Source organism: Centropristis striata, chromosome 10, assembly GCF_030273125.1.
Source record: "Centropristis striata isolate RG_2023a ecotype Rhode Island chromosome 10, C.striata_1.0, whole genome shotgun sequence".
In the NCBI taxonomy this organism is placed as follows: domain Eukaryota; kingdom Metazoa; phylum Chordata; class Actinopteri; order Perciformes; family Serranidae; genus Centropristis; species Centropristis striata.
In genome coordinates this window covers 26,618,777-26,639,857 of record NC_081526.1, presented here as the reverse complement: position 1 = coordinate 26,639,857, position 21,081 = coordinate 26,618,777, and the positions used below count along the sequence as shown (strand labels likewise).

Sequence of the window (21,081 nt, the reverse complement as noted above, 5' to 3'; positions counted from 1 at the left end):
GTGTATTGTGACATTCAGTTGAAAAGAAATAAAAAGTAAGGCAATACCTTCAGGCTGAATTAATACTGCCTCACTGCTGCAATCAGCAACATTTTGTTCTGAACCGCTCTTCTTGTGTTTCATTGTTTCACCTTTATATTTCGCCTGTACTGCCTCATTGCCTCTAACACAAGTCTTCAATCACTGGAGTTTTGTCACACAGCCATTAAAGCTTAAATGTAGAGAAAGGTATATAATGATTATATAAGCCACATTTTTTTTATTCAAACTGCAGAATGTAGCACAAATTGAACTACACTTTAATCTACACACTACATACCTGCAACTGCAGTCTTTTCTGTAAAGTGAGGTGTTCTGCAGTGACCACATGGTGGTGCCAAAGCCCCATGGATCCCTATAGTCCAGTCTCGTCCACAGTAGAAACTGTTATTGCCTTTGTATAGCCATCAGCACAACGTTTGACCTTTCAGTGTGTGCACTGTGTGGTCAGGACTGCTGTGTCAGCCACTTCTCAAATGAATAAAAAATCTCTCACCATTGAGAGTTTTACTGCCACGATTCAAACAGCCCTATTGATATGACTGGATTTGCACAATGGAAGTCATAATTGTGTAAATAAAAATAATTAAAAAGTGCCAACATGTTGTATGCATTCTTCAGACTATAAGAACACCCCACATTGTGCAGAGCAGCCATGGCTATGTTTTTCTTCAGTGTGAACGTCCACTCATCACTAACAAATAAAACACAGTGAAACTAGCAGCACAAGCGACATTACGCGTCTTCAAGGGTTAAAAACGTGGACGTGTTGCTGAACAAAACCTGACAACAGTGACATCAAGCCTCTTACTTGTCTCCTGGACGGAGAGAGTGAGACTTCAAAGGTAGATCTTTGGTCTGACTCTCTGCACGGATGCGCGCCGACCTTGGAGTCTCCAGACGCGCAGCGGAGGATTTTGCGCACTGAAATCAAGTAGAGCTGAAGAGAGCGCACAGCGAGCGGACTGCTGTCTGACTGACTGCAGTCCTGTCACTGGGATCCGGGCTCACTTGGCTTTACTTTACGGCACAAATCGTCACAAATCGACGTTGTATTAATACTAGAGGAAAATATAGGCTTCAGTTTATTTCCGTTTGGCTTGATTTGCAACTTAGAGGAGTGTTGTTTCAACTGAATGTAGCCGTTTCACCTTGTTTGTAGAGAAATTCAAGTGTCCCAGCTTCTCAGGGAGAATTCAGTCAACATCCTCAGAGACGGAGACGTTTGAGAGGATTTTAGGAATCTTATCTGAGTGGATTGAACAAGGATGATTGCACCCATCTTACCGAACTAAGTGAGGTATTACATTTGGAAAAAAAACGGTAAGGAAAAGTTTATATTTTATTCTAAAGATTCGATTCAAAGATTTTGTCTTTGAGGTCCTCCGAAATCTAAACAAATGGCTTTTAAGTGATTTCACGTCGTAATTGTTTCCACTTTTCTCGCAGGTGATCACAGCAATGCTTCAACGGCATGTGCGTCTGTCCCTCTCCAAATCTTCCAGAGAGGATCTAAGCGCCGCTCATTTTGAATAAGTCGAGAAGTCATCGAAGATGAGAGCTCTGCAAACATTCCTGTGTCTTCTCCTCCTGCACCAGGTGAGCTGTGACATGATTATGTAGAAATATGTGTGTGACTAAGAAGGCTTTAAAGAGAAAGTTATAAGTGCGTTTAATGTGCTGTCTGTTTCTTTTTTGTTTCTTTTAATTATGCATTTGGTCCTTTTCAAGATATTTGTTTGTTTCAGTCAAAGTTTCATACATTTATATTATATGTAGGAAATATTTATTCTATTTTTCTATTTATTTGATTTATCATACGTTATTACAGATCTGGATCATACAGCTCATGCACATCCACATGCCAAATAATTCAATAAATTCCTGGCCTCAAATTTTAGTTGATACAGTCATCAGCAGCAAAAGCGTTGGCCGACATGGACTCCTGATCATGACTTACACAACAGGGGATATTATAGTTTTTTGTTATTTTAATTTATTTAATAAAATACCAAAATGTCATATTTTGTTAAATACATTATTCCTTTATATATTGTTCTTCTTCTTATTATTATTATTAAGGTTACATCACCTCTACAAATATTTCTGAATGTTTCTACAGCCTATATAAAAATATTTCAGAAACATAACTAACCAAGTGGTTATTTATTTAGCAGAACAGACTGTGACTATCCATAATGCATACTACCATATGCAGTTAATTTCCCTAATAGCATCTGAATTAAGTTATTGTTCATTATTGGAATTGTGACTTTAACATTTAAATATAGCAAAAGTGTTATTGCATGAGCATGTTTATTTGTGCAATAATACACAACATTTATATTACATTCCAAATGAATGTGAACACAATGCTCATTATATTATAATTAACAATTCTGCAGTATTCCTAATTGAAAGTGGAGTAAATGTAGTTTAAAAAATCAATTTACTGTTCACTGAATATAAACGAGCACTTATTGATGTGCCTGCTTGCAGAGTTTATCGTGTTTTCTCAATGTAGTGAGGTTTTTTCTTTTTTTTTTAAATATACCATAGCCTGTCTCTGTCACTTATAGCTTAATTTATACAGGATTATTGCATGAATATGTAGTTATTTTTATTTATTTTGCTTCCAGGGTTGAACAAGGTTTGACCTCTGTGTTGAACCCTCGACACCCGTGAGGTGTCTTCGCCGTACGAAAATAGATGCCAGAGTTTAAAAAATGATAACATGACAGCAGAGAACAATAGGAGAAAATTGCAGAACCCGCTCAAAGCCTTCGCTGTTCCTCCTTTATGACTTATACAATGTGATGAAATCACAATTCCTGTAAATACATGGGAAATTATTACTTCATACCAGAGAGTGATTTCCTTAAGCTTCTTGACAGTATCTTTCTGTAGTCTAATTCTGTTATTATTGCAGGAATAAGCTCTCCAAAGAAAGATCATAAGCTGCAGGGAAATATAAAAGTCTTTTCCCTCTCTTTTTTTTCAACGGCTGCTGATGTCCTCTATAGGCAGTTGAATAAAATGTGGCTTTTATCCTGATCATCCTTACTTTACGGACTCTTGCCGTGATCAGACCTGAACAGAAAATGCCATGTGATTGAAGAAGTTCTTCACATCTGTGCTATCCTCAAAGAGGGCTTCTTTAAAGATAGCCTTGAACTGTGCAGATGCAGCGGCAAAGTGCTGTCTGCTATGGCTGCTGCTGTAATCAGCCTTGTGCCTGTTGGGAGCTATGCCTCCAGAGAGAGAGAGGGACAGGCAGGCTGCCTCCCCGGAGAGGCTCTCTTCATATGCCTCAGTGGCTTCCCTCCCAGCAGACCCACCACTGTCTGACTGGGGACATACTGGCCCTTATCAATATTCCCCCACCTTCCAAAGGGTAGAAAATGTTTAAATACCAGGCTGACGCTCACGAGTAGCATAAAAACTTTCACAACTTTTCGCTGTGCTTCATAGGATAGTTTACTTTAAGGGGCTGTAATAAGTTGCAAAGCTAGATTTCTGCCCCTGGCGCCACAGGATGCACCTCAGACAACTGCACCCCAGGATACCAAACTGAAGGATACATTTTCATTGTTTGTAGCAGAGGTTCAGTGTCTGTAGCAGCCATTAGTTACACATAATTGTGGTCGCATCATTCAAAAACAATAAACCTAAACACAAACATTTATTTTCTTTTTATTCCCCCCTCATGCGCCTTCAAACACACACAAAAAACACCCAGAACATGAATCAAATGGTGAAAATGTAACCCCGGCCCTAGCATCTGTGCCATACCCCAGGGACAAATAAGAGGGTCAAAGCCATCCTGGGAGAATCCATTCTTCCCCATGACATCTGCTGCAGTTATCCTGTGTGCAATGACAGCAGAACAATGTAGATGAAGATAAAAAACATACTTGAGAGCCCTTGCTCTCTGCCATCTCCCTCAGCCTCTCCTGCCCTGCAGATTGCATGCAGGGAAAGTGGGGTTTTTTTCAGCGCTGCTCAGGATTAAGTGTGAGGAGACGTTGACAAAGTCTATTACGCCTTTGTATCTTATTGCCGGGGTAAGAGCTCTTGGGTAATGTTATGTCATGACAAAGCATCTACGCGGCCCATGCCAAGAGGATCAGCGGTGGTGTTAAATGTATATCTACCTCCTCTGTTCCGGTAAACCCAGGGTCGCACTGAGCGAGCATCCTGATAGAAGGGTGTGACGCATTAAAGAGACAAAGCTTAGCTGGTTCCTCGTAAGCTGAGCGTGTCTTGTCCTCTGGATCCGCTACATGCTTGGAGTTCATCCCAGCAACTTTGATGTGCACTGATTTAAGGGATTACAAGTCATTTCCCAAAGGATTTAGCATTAATTTCACCAGTTATTTATTACGTTATTATTACTTACTTGATTATGTATCTGTTTATCCATCAAAGAAAGTGGGAAATCATTAGAAGAAGAAAGTCAGAAGTGGATTTGGTTCAGTTTTTCAGCTGATATTATTATTGTTAAAATTTGCCAGAGGATTTTATCCCGCTTGTGTTTTTTGTCTGCAGTGCTGGAGCCAGACAGTTAGGCTCTATTCAAAGTCAGAAAGAGCTCTGGCAAGGACAACAGTTTTATCCCTGTCTTCATAACAAAACACAAATTCTACATAAATTCCCTCTCTAAGGGCTCTTTAACCCTTTTCCCCTTCCCCACGCTCAATTAGGTTTGGTTTTATTATTTATTTATTGTATATTTAAAGGCAACTAACACTGGGAAGAGTAATAAAATGTACAGTGGGGGGATTAGGAGCAGCTCTTTAATCTCACGCTTCTGATAATACTGCATGGGCTGATTGATTAGTTTTTCAGGAAGCTTATGTCAGAAAAACCTAATCCGTCTTTGGATTGTGCCAGCCTTGTAAGGTTTTCCGTGCTGCCACTTTATCATGGCGGCGAATTACAGAGCTGCTGGGCTGTGATAAGGTCCTCGTCTCTTTTACAGACCCCACCGCCCAACCCCCTGCACCCCCTCCTTTCCCTCTGGACAATAAAAAAAATTGTGTTTATATTCTTCACATCCCTGCTCTGCCTGGTCTTCACATCAACCTCTCCCAGGATTTGCCTTGTAAGAGAGAGAGAGAGAGAGAAAAAGAGTGGAACTTAAGTCTTCAAAAAGCCACCAGAGAAATTGGGTGGGGAGTGAGAAAAATATGAGAGAAAAATGGCAGGCAGGCCAGTAGAAATTTCTGTGGAAGTGATTAAACATGGATTGATGGAGTGAAGGGGCCTTGTATGCATGCTGCCTTCCAGGAATCATTTTAGGGCTTACATGGGGCTGATGTGTATCTGTGCTCATATTGGGGTCACAATCTCTCTAGCCAGAAGGCTTGACTAGATAATCCCTCATAAACAATACTGTCTGTGGCATTTGCAGTCCTCAACCTGTATGTTGTCTCAGACCTCTGAAGGAAAGGTTGCCATTCTGTGCGTTAAACCCCTCAAATGTATCTTGTAGACACTACAGGTTGTATTGGCTGTATTGAGCCCTGCAACCTATTCTTTTTCCAATCATCAATCATAATTGTGTGTGTGTACAGGCAATAAATCCATGGTAAAGGTCTTGAAGTGAAAAGGAAAAAGTTCCAAATGACTGATAGGTGTGATGCAATTGCCCTTTGCATTGACAATAACCATAATCTAGCTGCTGGATGGACTGTTAAAGACTTAACTCAAACAATTATGAGCAGCGTGATTACTTCCCCCTCTCAGCTTCTCTTGTGATGTTAGGATGAAGTTCTGAGCAGCTCTCTCGGAGCAAGTCGCACCCACTGTGGCGGCTCTGCTGCAGGAAACATTATGTTTAATATGATTTTGAGTTTCCTGATCTTGGTCCACAGCTATGAATTTTTATGGGCGATGTGCAGCCCCGAGGCAGTGTTAGATCTGGAGGCTCCGCTACCTTATAGCGTTGTCATTACCGCTCTGCAGGGTCAGAAGCATCCAGCACTCTCTGAAGCACAACCGCGCTGTTTAGCAGCTCTTTTACTGCCTACGTCGCTTTCCACTGTTGTGCTGCAACAAAACAAAGGGTGGAGATCAGTTCATATACAGCAGGGGTTTTGTCTGAACCCTTTGTGCATGGTGGAATATCTGAAAAATCGGAGTGTTCTTTTATTAAATCAAATATTGCAATAGTTGTGTCGTTGCCGTGCAGACGTACATTTATGTTTAACTAGTTGGCACAGAAGCAAAGTTTCTGGCACTTCCTAAACACTGACATGCAAAGTTCTTAATCACCACCTTGTTTGGTTCTTTGGAGGAAGCAATCACACCACATGTCAGAGCTCGGGAAAATGATTGACCTCTTTAATTAAAACTGTGTTGCTTTCCTGTAAAAGGCAAGGTGTGACAGCTTTAGAATAAGTACAATAAATCTCCTTTCTGATTATTCTCACTTTTGCATTTCCTCCTCTGCCTCCGGGCTTTGAGGCCTTTCTTTTCAGCTTGTCATTTTCCAGCCCTAACAAAGCACTGTCAGCTCCCCTCTGTCTTTGTATATTTCTTGTGAAGTACCTGTCTTCAGAGGGACTCACAGAGAAAGGAAGCAACGTCTTCCCTACTCTTGTTTCTTCTTCAAAGGCAGCTGTTTCTGTGAAATCAGCCGAGGCGCAATCTGCTTTGAGAACAGAAACATTTGCTCTGTCAAATTTAGTGGACGTACGTTTGAGCAAATCAAGCGAAAACATTTGTGAATAAAACAACCGTATCATTTGCAGCATGGATTTGAAGGGGAGAAAACACAGAATTGGAGTTGTCACACACAGACACACACACACACACACACACACACACACACACACACACACACACACACACGAAAAAAGCTCAGTGAGGGAAACATTTAGATTATGTCTTCCTGAGATGAAAGTGGAAAGACTAAAACTGGAACCTTGGGGTATTTGTGTCAGAATGCCTCCTCAAGTATTAGCTGAGGAGTTTTACAAGCATGTTTGCCATTGTTGTAAAAAGTAGAAGGTGTTTAAAATTGGTCAAGAGAATGATAATTACACTGAGTCCAACATGCTTTGTGGTATTATCCTCCTGAATCCCTGCTATCAGACATTCGGAGGTGTGCTGCAGGTGTCAGGAGCCAGCACAAGAGTTGGCGCTTTGACCATGTAAGGGGATTATGAAACTGATGATGCGTTGAAAGGTAACGCCTGCCTAAAAGTGAAGTGTTCAGGGCTTTGCTGCTGTCACATGTGGCAGGTGCTGAGATAACACAAGTATCCAGATTACCTGGAGACTTCTCGTCCCAGAGCCCCTCCTCGCTCTCCCTCTTCTCTCCTAGTGGGCTCTTTGCTCACACTTCATGAGCACCTGACATCATCGCTGCATTTAAATTTCCCACAAGAAGCCATTCTCACCCTCCCCAGTAGGTGAAAAATCTAATGATAATGTTCATTTGCAGATAGTTCACAAAGGAGGCGCATTATTGTAAATTGAACAATGCAACCTTTGATTTATATTGATTTTCATGCAAGGAAAGCATAGGACCCACAGTAAATATTCACATATTGAAAAAGCTGTTATTTTAGTTATTGAGTCATTAATAATTGAATAGCTCACTGCATCTATTGCATCCCTGATGTCCTTAGAGAACAAAAATGTATGCATAAGAAAATAATGCCATAAAATTAAATATTTACTTTCTCTGAGTTCAGTAGTTTGACCAACTTAAACCTTAATGCCAGTTTGTTCACATAATGTAACTGGAAAATACACAAAAAATGAATTTTCTATGTACAATTTATATAAATGCAGGGCATTTAGGTTTTCTTTTACAGGCTGGAATACATCAATACAGTGATTTAGATGCATTGCATCAAACACTGCAGTGTTCCATAGCACAGCAGCAATAACCAGTGTGGAAACCAGGAAAATAGCATGTAGGCTATTTGCCCCATAGGGCAAATATGAGAAAATGGCTCAATCTGGTAGTGAAAACTGATATTTTGAATCTGGAGCTTTAGAATGAAAAGCTGATATAATAGAATGAATTATTATACGCTGTAGGCTAAATGCAGTGGGATCACAAATTGTGGTTTCAATGGGGACATTTCTGTCCCTGATGTGTGTCTGTATATTGCCTACACAGTTTCTTATAGATTATGATAGAAACATCTGGTGGGACTTCCAAAATCAAACCCTTTTATCAGCTTTGTAATGTAATTGAGTACATTTATTCAGCTGTTGAGCAAGTATTTCCTTGAGTACATCCAGTTCTATGGGTGAAGCTTATGCTATAGCCTCAAATACAAGTCAGCTTATGCATGAATATAAATTAAACCTTTCATTAAGGCTGTTCAAATTAGCTCTCTTAACTGGATACGAAAAAAAAAAAATTCTGGTCTGGAAAATTTATCAGAGCTTTCTGAGCTTGTCTCAAAAAAAAAAAAAAAACCATCCGAGTCAGATACCGCCACATATTTCTTGTGGATCATAGGTCATGAGTGACAGGGATTATTTTGCACGATCTCCGTCTTTAGTGTTATATCAGACCTCTAGGAGCTGTTTACGGAGAAAATAGTAGCTCAAGTAATCAACTGTAGCCTGACACCATATACATATTTGTGTTGAAATAGCAGTATACAAAGACAGTACAAGCACACATACTACTCCTTACTTAAAATTACTATTACTGTTACTTAAAAATGACGGCAGTTCAATACTACTTTGGTTCTGATATTGGGTACCCAATGGCACACAAAACAATTATAGTCCTCTAGACTTGTTACACTTTTATCTGGCTTACTGTGTAACATCAGTGACGTCAGGGGATCTGGAGATAATTTGTAATGACGATCACCTCCACACCAGGCAAAATCTATGAAGTTGTAGTAAAAGATCCTTTTTTTCATTTTCTATACCTGCTGCGTGTGGGCTCATCCAACCCTCTTATGGAGTCACTTTACTCTCTAAGATGTATGGATTTATCACATTCTGCCCTCCGTCTGAATTTCTAATGTCATAATAGTGACATCATTGTAAACAAGAATATGGGCGGGAAATATTTGCAAACATCAATCAAATTTATGATTTCATTTAAATATGCCACAGTTCATATGAAAACTCTGATATTGGTATCAGCCTTTGAAAATAATTTTAACTGGGCAAAATTAAAAAAGGTCATTTTTTCAATCCCATTTTATATCCTGCTGCTTGAAGGTAAATTAGGATAATCTGGCTTTAGTATTATAGCAGTAAGACAAGAACAGGAGTGCTGTGCAACACTGACAGTGGATGTGTCCTGAATTTCTTGCAAGATAGCAATCTGTGTGTCCAAAAGATTTCAAATAGGTTTGACAAAATGACCGATATTTATTTTATCCAATGAAAAATAGATGGTGCAGATGACATGAAGATGATTAGGTGACTTCAACTTGTGGCTATGTTGCACATACAAAAGGAGAGGTCACTAAGTTGATACTGTGAGCGCTCTTGTTAGGATGCTCCAACGGGACATGTTGACACTCCTTATAATCCAAACAAAATAGGCCAGCAAGGTTGGAGCTAAATGCACTATAATTTCCTCTAATCTGTCCTGTTTATTAGGAAACACTGAAACACATTTCTACAATTCTGTCTTGGCAGCTTCCACACTGCAGGAGAGGTAATTTTGTGTGATTTGTGCAGTTTACTGTACTGCTTCCTGTAGGGAAATGCTCTCTAATGATACCAAATTCTTCACTACAAAGACTCACACAAACACCACATCAAATACAAGTCTGCCAGTGTCCAAAGAAAAGGTGAGGCGAGGTATGGTTTCAGTCAGTGTCAGCTGCTGGGAGGAGAGGAAAAAAGGGGATTGTGATACTATAAACATGACTAATAACTAACATCGTAGGATTTAAGCTAGCCACAGGAGGGTTATGTTACGTGCTGTAATTTATGCTAATCATAGGATGTGAGCAGCTCCGGGTGACATGAGCAGTCAGATAATATTTTGCCACAACATGTGTTTAAAAACAGGTTCCTAAACATAGTTAATACAAGGAACACGTGCTTTATGCATTTATTGTGCCGCATTGTGTCAGAATAAAAAAGAACAGAGAATCCCAATTGAGAGCTGAAGTGGTCCGCAACTTCTTGAAGAAGGTGGCGGGCAGTAGTTATGAGAGCTCTTTCTCCTTTTCAAGGCTTATTCTGTCTTTTTACTTCTCAACAAGAGAGGTCAAAGGTCAGGGATAGCGTCAAATCAACAGTAGTGGAACAGATAAAGAGGCTTTACCTGGCTCAAGGACACTTCAGCAAGTTGAAAGCTTTCTATCAAGGTTCTGGCATTATTGTCACAAGAATACAATACATGTTCAAGCATAAGTTATGAAGCAAAGAGTAGGAAATTGTTATTTATTTAATTTACACTAGAAAAATGCTTATTTTTTAAGCTTGCATCACATTGCACATGATCATTGCACACCTTACGGAACCCGAAGGCTTCATTGATATTTTCTGCGTGGATGAACGGCGTTCGAGCAGCTGATGTTCTCTGGCATTCATCCTGAGACAAACAAGTCTCATGATGACAGACAACAGTACTGCACTTTTGCAGTCCTGTAGGAAAATGTAGCTGTCATCACCGACCAACATGGGGAAAATAAGCAGCCATAACAGTAGCAGAAGCGCATTTCTCTCATCACAATCTGTTAAAAAAGTGCATATTCTTGCCATTAGATCATTTTGATTGCACATTTAATATGAAGCAAGTAACCAAATTCGGTGTGTGTTGTTGCGCCACAGTTGATTGCAGTTTAATGTTAGCAGCATGTGTTTTTAACACCACTCACTCTGACAATGGACGCCTCCTCACCCTTCTACCTGAGCGTCTTGACAGCGCCAGCACACTCGGGATTTTTCAACACATCTTTCCACAGTAAGATGTGGAATGGGTGTACTGTGGAGACACAGAAATGGTGATACAGCTGTGATTATAGTAATGCATTCATCAGCATCACTTTCCTTTGAGCTAGCTGTTCCCTCTCATCTCACCATCAACACTTGTACTTAATGTTAAAAAGCTGGTCTGGTGTAAACGTACAGAGGTATCGAGAGGATAAGTGTGAAGGCCTCTGAAGGTAGACTATTGTACGACAACATAAATCCATTGTATTTTATATATGATGCGTCTAAAAAATTAAATAAATATTCCTCACCCTCACTGGGCTACAACTGTAATAATATATCTAATACTGGTTGCTCTTGAAGGGAAAGTTCACCCCTGTCTGTTTTTTAAATTCAATTTTTGGCCCTTTGAGTATTTCAAGTAAGCGCCATATAGTTTTATATTATATTTGAGAGAAGACAGACATCTCCAACACCCTGCAACTCCCACAGAACATTTTAGAATGACAAATAGGACCACGGGTATGAGGAAAAATGTGTATTTTGTATTTTAGGTTGAACTGTCTCTTTAATATTCACCACAAATGATCCCAAGTATGCAGATGATGGATTCAGCCACAAATTCAATATTGGATCCATAACAACTTAAGCAGGAGTGTTAAGATATTAGAGGCTGTGGTCTGACTCATTCTCGCAGAGGTCAGGTGGTAATGGCCTAAAGGATTATACTGGAGGGTAGTAGATATGCTACATGCACACTCACACACACACTAACCGTAGCCTTCTGTGATTGGTAAGGTGCCCCGGGTGTGGATTTGCTGTTGCGATCCACCACAGTGCTGAAGCACCTGCCATGTGTTTCCCTGGACGGCCTCTGATTAAAAGTGATGGCTCTGGAGCGTGAGGCTGTTCCAGCGATCAGAGCACCAATCTATTCTTCAGCAGCATGTAGACTCTGGGCTCTGAGCTGCCTAAGCGCCTCCAGGGCCTTCTCTCCTGGAACCGGCTCTGGGTGTGAATCATTACAAATGATATGCCCTGTAACATCAGGAGGAAGATGGCTGGGGAAGGATGTGGGGCAGGGGGTTGCAGGCTGAGAATGGTTTTAATGTGAGTGGGGCTACTTGTCATGTTGGATGCTTGAAAGCAAGGGGCTGCAGTCAATCCGGGGTCTAGCGCTAGCAGTGGCGGCCGAGCAGCTCTAATATGGCAGGTGTTGTATTGCAATAGTGCTTGGGAATATTACAGTCGGCAGTGGTGAAGCCGGTGTAATTTTCATGGGACGTCCAGATTTTTACTACGTAGAAGCGCATCAAGTTAATGAAGCCTCTGACACAGAAAATTAGCAGAGAAATGAATTGCACCACCAAAGTGAGGTCAATTTGCACAGATAAATCCATGAAGAACAGTGGAGTGCATCATTGGAACAGCTCTGCTTGCACTGATGAGCAGGTTAATTGCCCATTTTGTTTATTGTGAGGAAGATGCCTGAAACCAATTTTCCCCAGACGCATATTCCAACCTTATGTGCTGGAAAAAAATCAACTCTGGAAAACTCAAAAACAGATTATTTTAGCCCACTGATAACTTGGTAATAATGATATTTCAGAGGCTCTCGTGCAGAATAAAAAAAAGGCAGAGAAGCAGATCATGAGTTGGGGCCACATTGTCATCTAAGCCAGGTTGAGAGAGATTCCGTCGTCGGCATCAAAACAACACTGTAGCCTTGCCCGCGGCTCAGAACCCATCACAGCCGAGCACAATGTCGCCGGCTGCTCACTGCAAATGCATTTTAATGGCATCTCTTCAGATGATCCAGAAGCCAGATGTCACTGGCTTCTTAATAACTTTCTAGAGGCTAGTTCTGGTCACTGTGGCAATTACCTTTATGTCAGGCCTCTAAAAGATATGTCTACCCACGGGACAAGCAGGCAGCCAGCTCCATAATGCTCATTACAGATGAATGTCGAGGCTGATTCATCCTGACTCAGTGTGTGGCTCGCTGCTGCTCAGACCACTGTCAGTATTTAAGTTCCACTAATACCTCTTGATAGTATTGATTGACACAACATAAAGTCAAACATACAGTACATGTGACGTAAGCATGGAGCCTTTATAGGTGATCATTTAACTACAATATAGTGACATGTGTATATTTAACCAGGAGCGTTCTTGATATACAACAATAGCCATACAAACATAAATCATTTGAATAACATGCAATTAACATGAGTTTCACACACATATACATGGAAGTGCAGAGAAACATGTTCATGAAAACAATAAAAGAATAATATTTTAAATAAGAAAGCAACCATTTAATATCTATGAAACAGCCTGAAGTTATGCAACATTAACAGTTTATTTGAGGCGGCTCGTGAAAAAGACTTTGAAGAGTAAACAATAAACAATATTTTGCAGTTAATCCCACAACCAAGATGCATAGACAGAAAGTGTGAGTGCCCTTTTGACAAGTTAAAAAATATGACAAGTAGATGTAGTGCAATAATTGCTCGTGAGGTAAGATAAAAGGCTGGAGACATGGTGTAGGTAATTTACCAACTCTGCCTCAAGTATAAATAATGTGCTTTTTCCTCCTGATAAAAGAAACAACAGCAACCTGTCATTGACAGCCTGACTGAGTGTCTGCACTTTGAGGATGAACTTCTCAAAACTCAGCTTTCCCAACTTTTATTTTGACATTTCTATTCATGAAGCACATTCATAGTATATCATATAGACACTTTGTTTCTGCCATTGGATATTGATATTTATATAGAATTTTAAACATGATTACAAAAATAGTGCTAATAAATATTCAACATAAATGCATAACCAAAAAAATATAATTTCTGAGATGGATCCTTTAACCCTTCTGCCAGGGGCCTTTTTAGCTTTTTAATTTTAATAATTTTGGTTTGGCTGTATTAATGTATATGGGATAATTGGCTGATCAGGACTGATATTGGTTAACAAGTAGGAGCTTTTGTTTTTTAATCTAACACTTCACGAAAAATGTAAATGCAACAAAATCTGTGTTGTTGCTGACCTTTGACCATACTAAAAAAATGTATCTTAATCATTTAGTATGCATAAATTAATATCTATTTTTTTCATAACAACAGAGGTGTTAAGTAAACAAACCAGCATTAAAAAGGGTAGAAATTATGAAAATGAATGAATAGTTTGTAGTAAAGACCAGAACGAAAGTTATTTTGACAAAGCTATTTTTGTCATCAGAGCAATTTTTAAAAAGTAAGTCAAAATGGTTACATTTGGTTATTTAAAAAAGAGATTTTACAGTTACAGCTACAGAGAAGAGCAAAAAAAAAAAAATCATGTTTACACTCTAAATTACCTGTAATTTTGGTGTTGTCTGACTGGAATGTCTTGTTACTTATTGGACAAATATGCTGAAACATATAAGTATGCAAATAATAATCAATAATATCCAATAATATCAGCTCTATTATATATATCAGTATATGTGGCCTGATCGAATATTGGCAACACTGACAACACTTAACATTTGGCAAAGTGTATATATATATATGTATATATATATATATATATATATATATATACATATATATATATACATATATACACACGCACGCACACACACACATTCTGGCAAATATATTAAATTGAAAACATTGTGTCAGCCTGTCTTAAACAACTGCTAAACAAAAGATAAAATAACTATTGCAGCTCAAACTTGAACTCTTTGCCACTGTTAGCTCATTAGTCCATCATTTTTACTTGCAGCGAACTGTGCATCTCAATTCAACTGAAGATGTTAAATTCATAAACCTCACATAGAAGATTAAAAAATGTGGTGTCTATGGCACATAATTACCTTTTGTGAAACATCTCATAATACAACCCTTTGCTCCTGAGATTAGAGTGTAGCTACTCTACCTGTCAGTGGTGATCCAAATTGATGATGATTAATAAGTGTAGAAAATAAATAATAACTAGAAACTTCAGTCATAAGAAGCCTCAAATTTAAAACGAATAAAAACGTGTTTCTCTCAGACTATTTTTATTCATAGATGATGGATATCCACTAAAATTACTGGCAGCACTTATTGTTCACCCACCTTTGTGTTTACTGCTGCATCACCACTCTTTTATAAGCCACATATACCTTTGACTGCAGTGTTATATAGATGTAATATCTGTGCTTAGGGCGTGTGAGGTTCATGCACCTCTCTGTGTTTTTGTTCAGGACGTACAGGAAGAGGAAGAAGCTAAACCACACAGACAGATATCCGCAACATTTGCCACTAGTCACTTTGCCTAGTGCTGTTGAAATGAGGTCTGGTGTTTTCAGCTCCATAAGTCTGCAGTTATTATCATAATAATGTCTTGTTTCAAGTCGCCCCGAAACGCCTCTAGCACAGCAGCACCGATTAAGAAATCTTAATTAAGCTTTTGTAGATTCTCCTTCATCAGACCTTGCCTCTTTTTTTTTTTCACAGCGTCTTGTACAAAAACTCAGATTCCTTTAGTCTGTTTTTAAGAGACACCACTTCCACCTAAATGAACGAGGTGTGTTAGTGTGTGTGTGTGTGTGTGTGTGTGTGTGTGTGTGTGTGTGTGTGTGTTGGTGCTGCGAGACAGCGACAGAGAAAGAAACCAAAGCCTATGTGTCAGTGCAAGCTTTCAAGTTCCCAGTGCTTCATCTCTCTCGGGGCATATAAGTATTAGATATCCCTCTGCTGATCCCCTTGTTGTCACAGCAATTTCCCCAGTTGCTCATCATACTTAAACTCCTCTCTCATTTCCATTATAATCATCCCATACAAAGCTCACCTGAGATTTACACTGAAAGACAAAATTTGGTTTCACCTCTTAAGCTGCGCAGCATGACACCCAATGTGTAACGGATATAACCGCTCGGGCTGGTGGGAGGACGAGTGCTACGTCCTCCTTGTTCACAGCGGTGAAGAAATGTTCCTGTTGGGAGCCCGCAGTCCCTCAGATTTTATGTTCGGCATTGCCTCTTATTGTGATGTTGTAGCAGTCGAATCAAATTAACAGCTGAGCTCACACGAGGTATTACTAAGTGGCAATATCGGTGAGGGAATACTGCCACTGGAATTGGTTGATTAAATGACTGTGGATGTGATGAGCTACGCAAAGGGACATTATTACAGTGTTGCCTCATTCATCCATGTTTACAGGGAGCAACTGTCTTAATTAAGCGTTGTGAGGGCTGATAGATGGGTCAGGCTCACTGTCCGTGGGAGACACATTGATTTCACATTACATATCCAGATAGCCAAGCCATTGCTCGCAACATTAAGGTGTTACTACGGTCTGCAACGCAAGCAGCAGAGTGAAGAAAAACTCTCATTATAAGATGCACAACATAATATGTATGCAGCTCTTATACATGTCGAATGGAAAGCTTTATGGAGTGTGAGTGTGACAAAACAAATTGTAGCAGACAGACCTAGTTTGTTAGCTTTGTACACATGTGCCTCAGTTAGGCTTACAGCAAAATTATAATTAGTCTGGAAGTAGTGCGCAGCAGCTCAGTGAGAATTCAAACAGCCTCTGCTCAGTGCTTTCAACATCTGCTTCTCTCAGTGATCCCTACAACCGGGCCCGGGGAAAGCCGGCACTACTAATTACTAATAAAACTAGCTAAGCTTATTGCCGTGAATTATTAAAGCTTTATCTGAAGTGGACCAGGAATCGCTCCTGAAGCTAAAAGGCTTTGAGGCAAAAGGAGGGATCACAGTTCATTTCTGCGTCTGGATTAGCACTTAGCACGTACTTTGCCATACTACGACTGTGGAAGCCTGTGTTATTGTTGGGGACCGTTACAAGCTAAAGTTCATGTGCATGGGGTATTTAAGAAAAGCACAGCTGATGTGGGACCAGCTCACATGTTAAGTCCATGGGATTTGCATTGTCATATAATCTGACAAGTCGTCCTGAAATATAAGAAGCTTTATGCAAATATGAGCACAGCTGGAGTTCATCATTGCATCCAAAATCTTTCCCATATACTGCGTTGTGTGTTTCTTGATTTTTCCCCAATCTTTGGTGGTAACAAAATTACTCTTAATGCCTTGATAGTCCTAATGACTAGTGCTTAACTAGTGTGTGGTCACACTTGCAATAAAAGAAGAAAGCTTTCGGCCTGGTTGCTGTAAAGGGATGTTCACTCTGTACTGCAGCATCCTCCACCACCACACACTTAAAAGCATCCTTAACATCTTGTCTCTGGACATTTAAGGGCCCTTTGCTTCAATCAGTGTTGTAGCCAGTCAATTGGCTTAAAAAGATGAATGGTTGAAGTTGGGTATTTTATTGATTTCAGGTGAAGGCAGTTAAATGTTTTCTAAATGCTGAAAACGTTAAATATGTTGTAAAAATACAATGCATTACAAAATTTTGTTTTAAGGTATAGATTGATATTTTGGAGAATAATAATTTTCTTGCTGGGACGTGAGAAGATACATTTTAGCTTAGATATAAATCCAAGCTTAGCTTAGTTTAGCTTATTTTAGCCTAGCTTATTTTAGCATAGCATAAAGAGTGGAAGCAGAGGGAGATCTAAACTGGTCCGGTTGAAATGTCTCATGTAAACTAGTGTGCTTTAGAGGCACTGTTTGGCAGATGTTTTTTTTTTGTTTTGTTTTCCTTTGCCAGTTTAACTGTTTTTCTTATTTCCAGTCTTTGTGTGAAGTTAAGCTAACCGGCTCACTCAAGCTTCATATTTATCGAGCTGCTCATCCATCAACTATATTTCCTAAATTTAAACTATTTCTTAAAATTCAACAGGATTTGAATTTTCCTTTATTTTCCTTTGTTATTAACCCATATTTGTGTTGTTTTCAAGGTTCTACATTTGTAAAACATCTAATAATAATTTTGTCTCAAGCATTAATAGTATCTTTATTCACAAGTACTTTTGATCAGCAGTTTTTGTCACAAGTCACGTTTCACAATGAGTGAATTAAAACAGTGAATTTGTCACAAGTCACGTTTCACAATGAGTGAATTAAAACAGTGAATTTTAACTTTTTTGTGAAAGTACAAAAAGTTCAGGAAGGCATCTCAATTCCTTTTCATATATTTTATTATGTCAAGGAATCAAGCGGCTGTGCTGAGCTTTTGAAAAAAAGAAAATCCAATAAAATGTCATTTTTCCAAGGACTGAGCACTCCTGCAGTCTGATTGAAGTGCCAGCGCCTGTTTGAAGTACTTGTTGTAAAGCTTAAGTTTAACAAACAAGATGTTTCCCAAGGGTACCTTTGCTGTAGTTCAGCATTTCCTAAAATACATCTTAACTTGTGTGGCAAGTGGGTTCTTCCATGCTCATTGTGGGATTTTTTTCCTCTCCATCTTTAGTGCTGAAGTGCTGCTTTCTTTATCCTTTATTCTGAACTGCTGCTGTGGCAATTTTTATAGTGCAATCACCAAAGATAAGTTGTCAATCAGTGTTGAATTTACTTGGATTTTGTGTTTTATGTCTGTGAAAGTTATCACTGCCCATGTCAAATACTTTTGGCTTTTTTGTACTTTCTTTGAACAAAACTAGAAACATTAAATGTATTATTGTCTTGCAAAAATATATTTAAAAATGTTTTATGCCACTTAATGTTGTTTCTCTGTCTGCTCTCTCTGAAGGTCACATGCAGGAAAGTGCACGCGGAAGCCACAGAGCTCATCGAGTGGGGCGACAGTGATAACGAGCAGAAGATTTCTCCCACGGGGGCCAGTCCACGGATCCTCAACCCCTTGCGTTTGTTTGCCAGGGGCTCCCCCGGGTTCAAGAGCAACATGAGGGAAATTACATATTTACAGAACATGGAGGACTTCTGGGACTGGTTATCTAACCAGACAGATGTTCAGGGTGCACAGGCCAGAACTAAACGCAGGCCCATCGTCAAGACTGGCAAGTTCAAAAAGATGTTCGGGTGGGGGGACTTCCACTCCAACATCAAGACTGTCAAACTCAACCTGCTGATCACGGGGAAGATCGTGGACCACGGGAACGGCACTTTTAGTGTTTACTTCCGCCACAACTCCACGGGCCTGGGGAACGTGTCGGTGAGCCTGGTGCCTCCTTCCAAGGTGGTGGAGTTTGAGATTGCTCAGCAGTCCACGCTGGAGACCAAAGACACCAAATCATTCAACTGTCGCATTGAGTACGAGAAGACGGACCGCAACAAGAAGACTGCCCTGTGCAGCTTTGAACCGACCAAGGTGTGCTATCAGGAGCAGACGCAGAGCCACGTGTCCTGGCTGTGCTCGAAACCCTTCAAAGTCATATGCATCTACATAGCCTTTTACAGTGTCGACTATAAACTGGTGCAGAAGGTTTGCCCCGACTACAACTATCATAGCGACACACCCTACTCCTCCACTGGATGATCTAGCTGTTGTCAGTATGCATCAACCTTTTGTCTGATCTTCAAATAATGTAAATGTCAACCTCTAAACTCCTTGTCCTGAAACACCTAGATACCTGAGACAGGAAATGCAACTTAAAATGGGACACACTCTGGAGGGATTTATTGCATTGTAAAAAATAAAATAAAATAAAAACATAAAACAAACTTTTATACAGATTTAGAGATAGTTAGGTGTCCAGGGACTTGGTTTTAGAGGTTGACTTGGGATTCAGAGCTAGCTACCAACCCTGGGTGACTCCTCCCCATCTCAACAGCACATGTTCTCTGTAAACCACTGGTATAATTAGCATGTTGTCCAGATGTTTTCTTCAAGGCTAGACCATAGGCGAGGAGCCTCCCTGTTGGAAGTGCTTATCCGGCTCCTGTGCCGGTGCTGCATTGATGCCAACATTGTCAAACAATTTCCTCACCTCATTTAAACAGTTATGGGATGAAATATGACATGACTTTGAATCCTGTTAATAATTACAATACCAAGATGTTTGAATTGTTATTCAACCAGGCATAAAACTGGATATTTCACATTTGAAACATTGCTTCATTTTGACTGATTAGTCAAAATGATCTGTTCATTGCCTTCAAAATAGAGCTAATATCCATTTGTACTTGTTAACAGAACACAGGGAGTCTATTATTTCAGATTAGCTTGATCAATGGGTATTTTCTCAAGTAGCTCTGAATAATTAATATGGCATTCCAATCTATATTTTATCTCTTATCTTTCTCTGAATTGATTATGCGCCCATGACAAAATTAATTGATCCAAGACATCTAATCCAAAAGCAAGCATAATCATAAATCATCACACATGTAGGTACCATACATATATAACCTGGCTGCTGCCTTGTGTGCTCCTTAAATGTATTGGTTTTTCAGCTGCAATCATACGGCATGTGTATGCTAAACTAGTCTGAAATCCAACATCTGTGTTTGCAGGATGCACTTTGAGGCATCAGCCTGCCGAGCGGGCCCCGCAGTGGATTAATGTGTCAGGAGAGGAGGGGGGGAGAGCGATAATTGCAGGACAGGTGGATTTAGTGAGTCTGGCAGACAATTATCAGCACTTTGTCATGGTCCTGCCACCAGCCCTGACATTACCTGTCTTTAATAGGCTTTAATTAGCCTGGGAAATTTCATTTACCTAAGACCAAGAGTGGAGAAACCAAAAGAAGAAAAAAAGGCAAAAGTACAAAATCCGTCTGGAATTTTAATGAGACGTGGGACCTACATTTGAAAATGTCATACATTTCCCAGTTGTACATCAGGCTTAAGTTGACTGATTCTTGTGTAAAAGTGGATAACATCCAGTCTTGTAGTAAATGGTGAAATGTGCTTTGACTCAGCAATCACTTAAACAGTTTTAAAAGGTTCTGTTGAAAACCATCAACACATGAAATGTCATAAATTGTGTTGATTGCGTGTATCCAGGGTTTTAGACCATAGGGCATGTGCCACTGATTAATCACATGGCAATTATTTCTCTTACTTTATTTGCTGTATCTCATGTCTTTCCCCATCAGCTGTAAATTATCCTGTCTCATTATACATGAGGAGGAGAGGTGTATGATAAAGAAATTACTAAATCCGAGTTGATCTATGTTGATGTTTTAGTTCTACTCCTTTGTGCAGATGCTGTGTATTAACGTGTAACTCTAAAACTAAACGTGTTTACTTATGGCTTCAGAGTAAACAATGTCAATTTATTCTAATTTTTCCAGAGAAA

At 39.7% G+C, this 21,081-nt stretch overlaps 1 protein-coding gene across 1 annotated transcript; it reads left to right on the top strand.

Annotated features, from left to right (window-relative positions):
* The first annotated feature begins 705 nt into the window (after positions 1 to 705).
* On the top strand, positions 706 to 21,075 carry nxph2a (neurexophilin 2a). Its single transcript, XM_059342678.1, has 3 exons — positions 706 to 1,362; positions 1,489 to 1,638; positions 18,571 to 21,075. Exons 2-3 carry the CDS (start codon positions 1,594 to 1,596, stop codon positions 19,315 to 19,317), a joined length of 792 nt encoding a protein of 263 aa, XP_059198661.1. The 5' UTR covers positions 706 to 1,362; positions 1,489 to 1,593; the 3' UTR covers positions 19,318 to 21,075.
* The last annotated feature ends 6 nt before the right edge of the window (positions 21,076 to 21,081 follow it).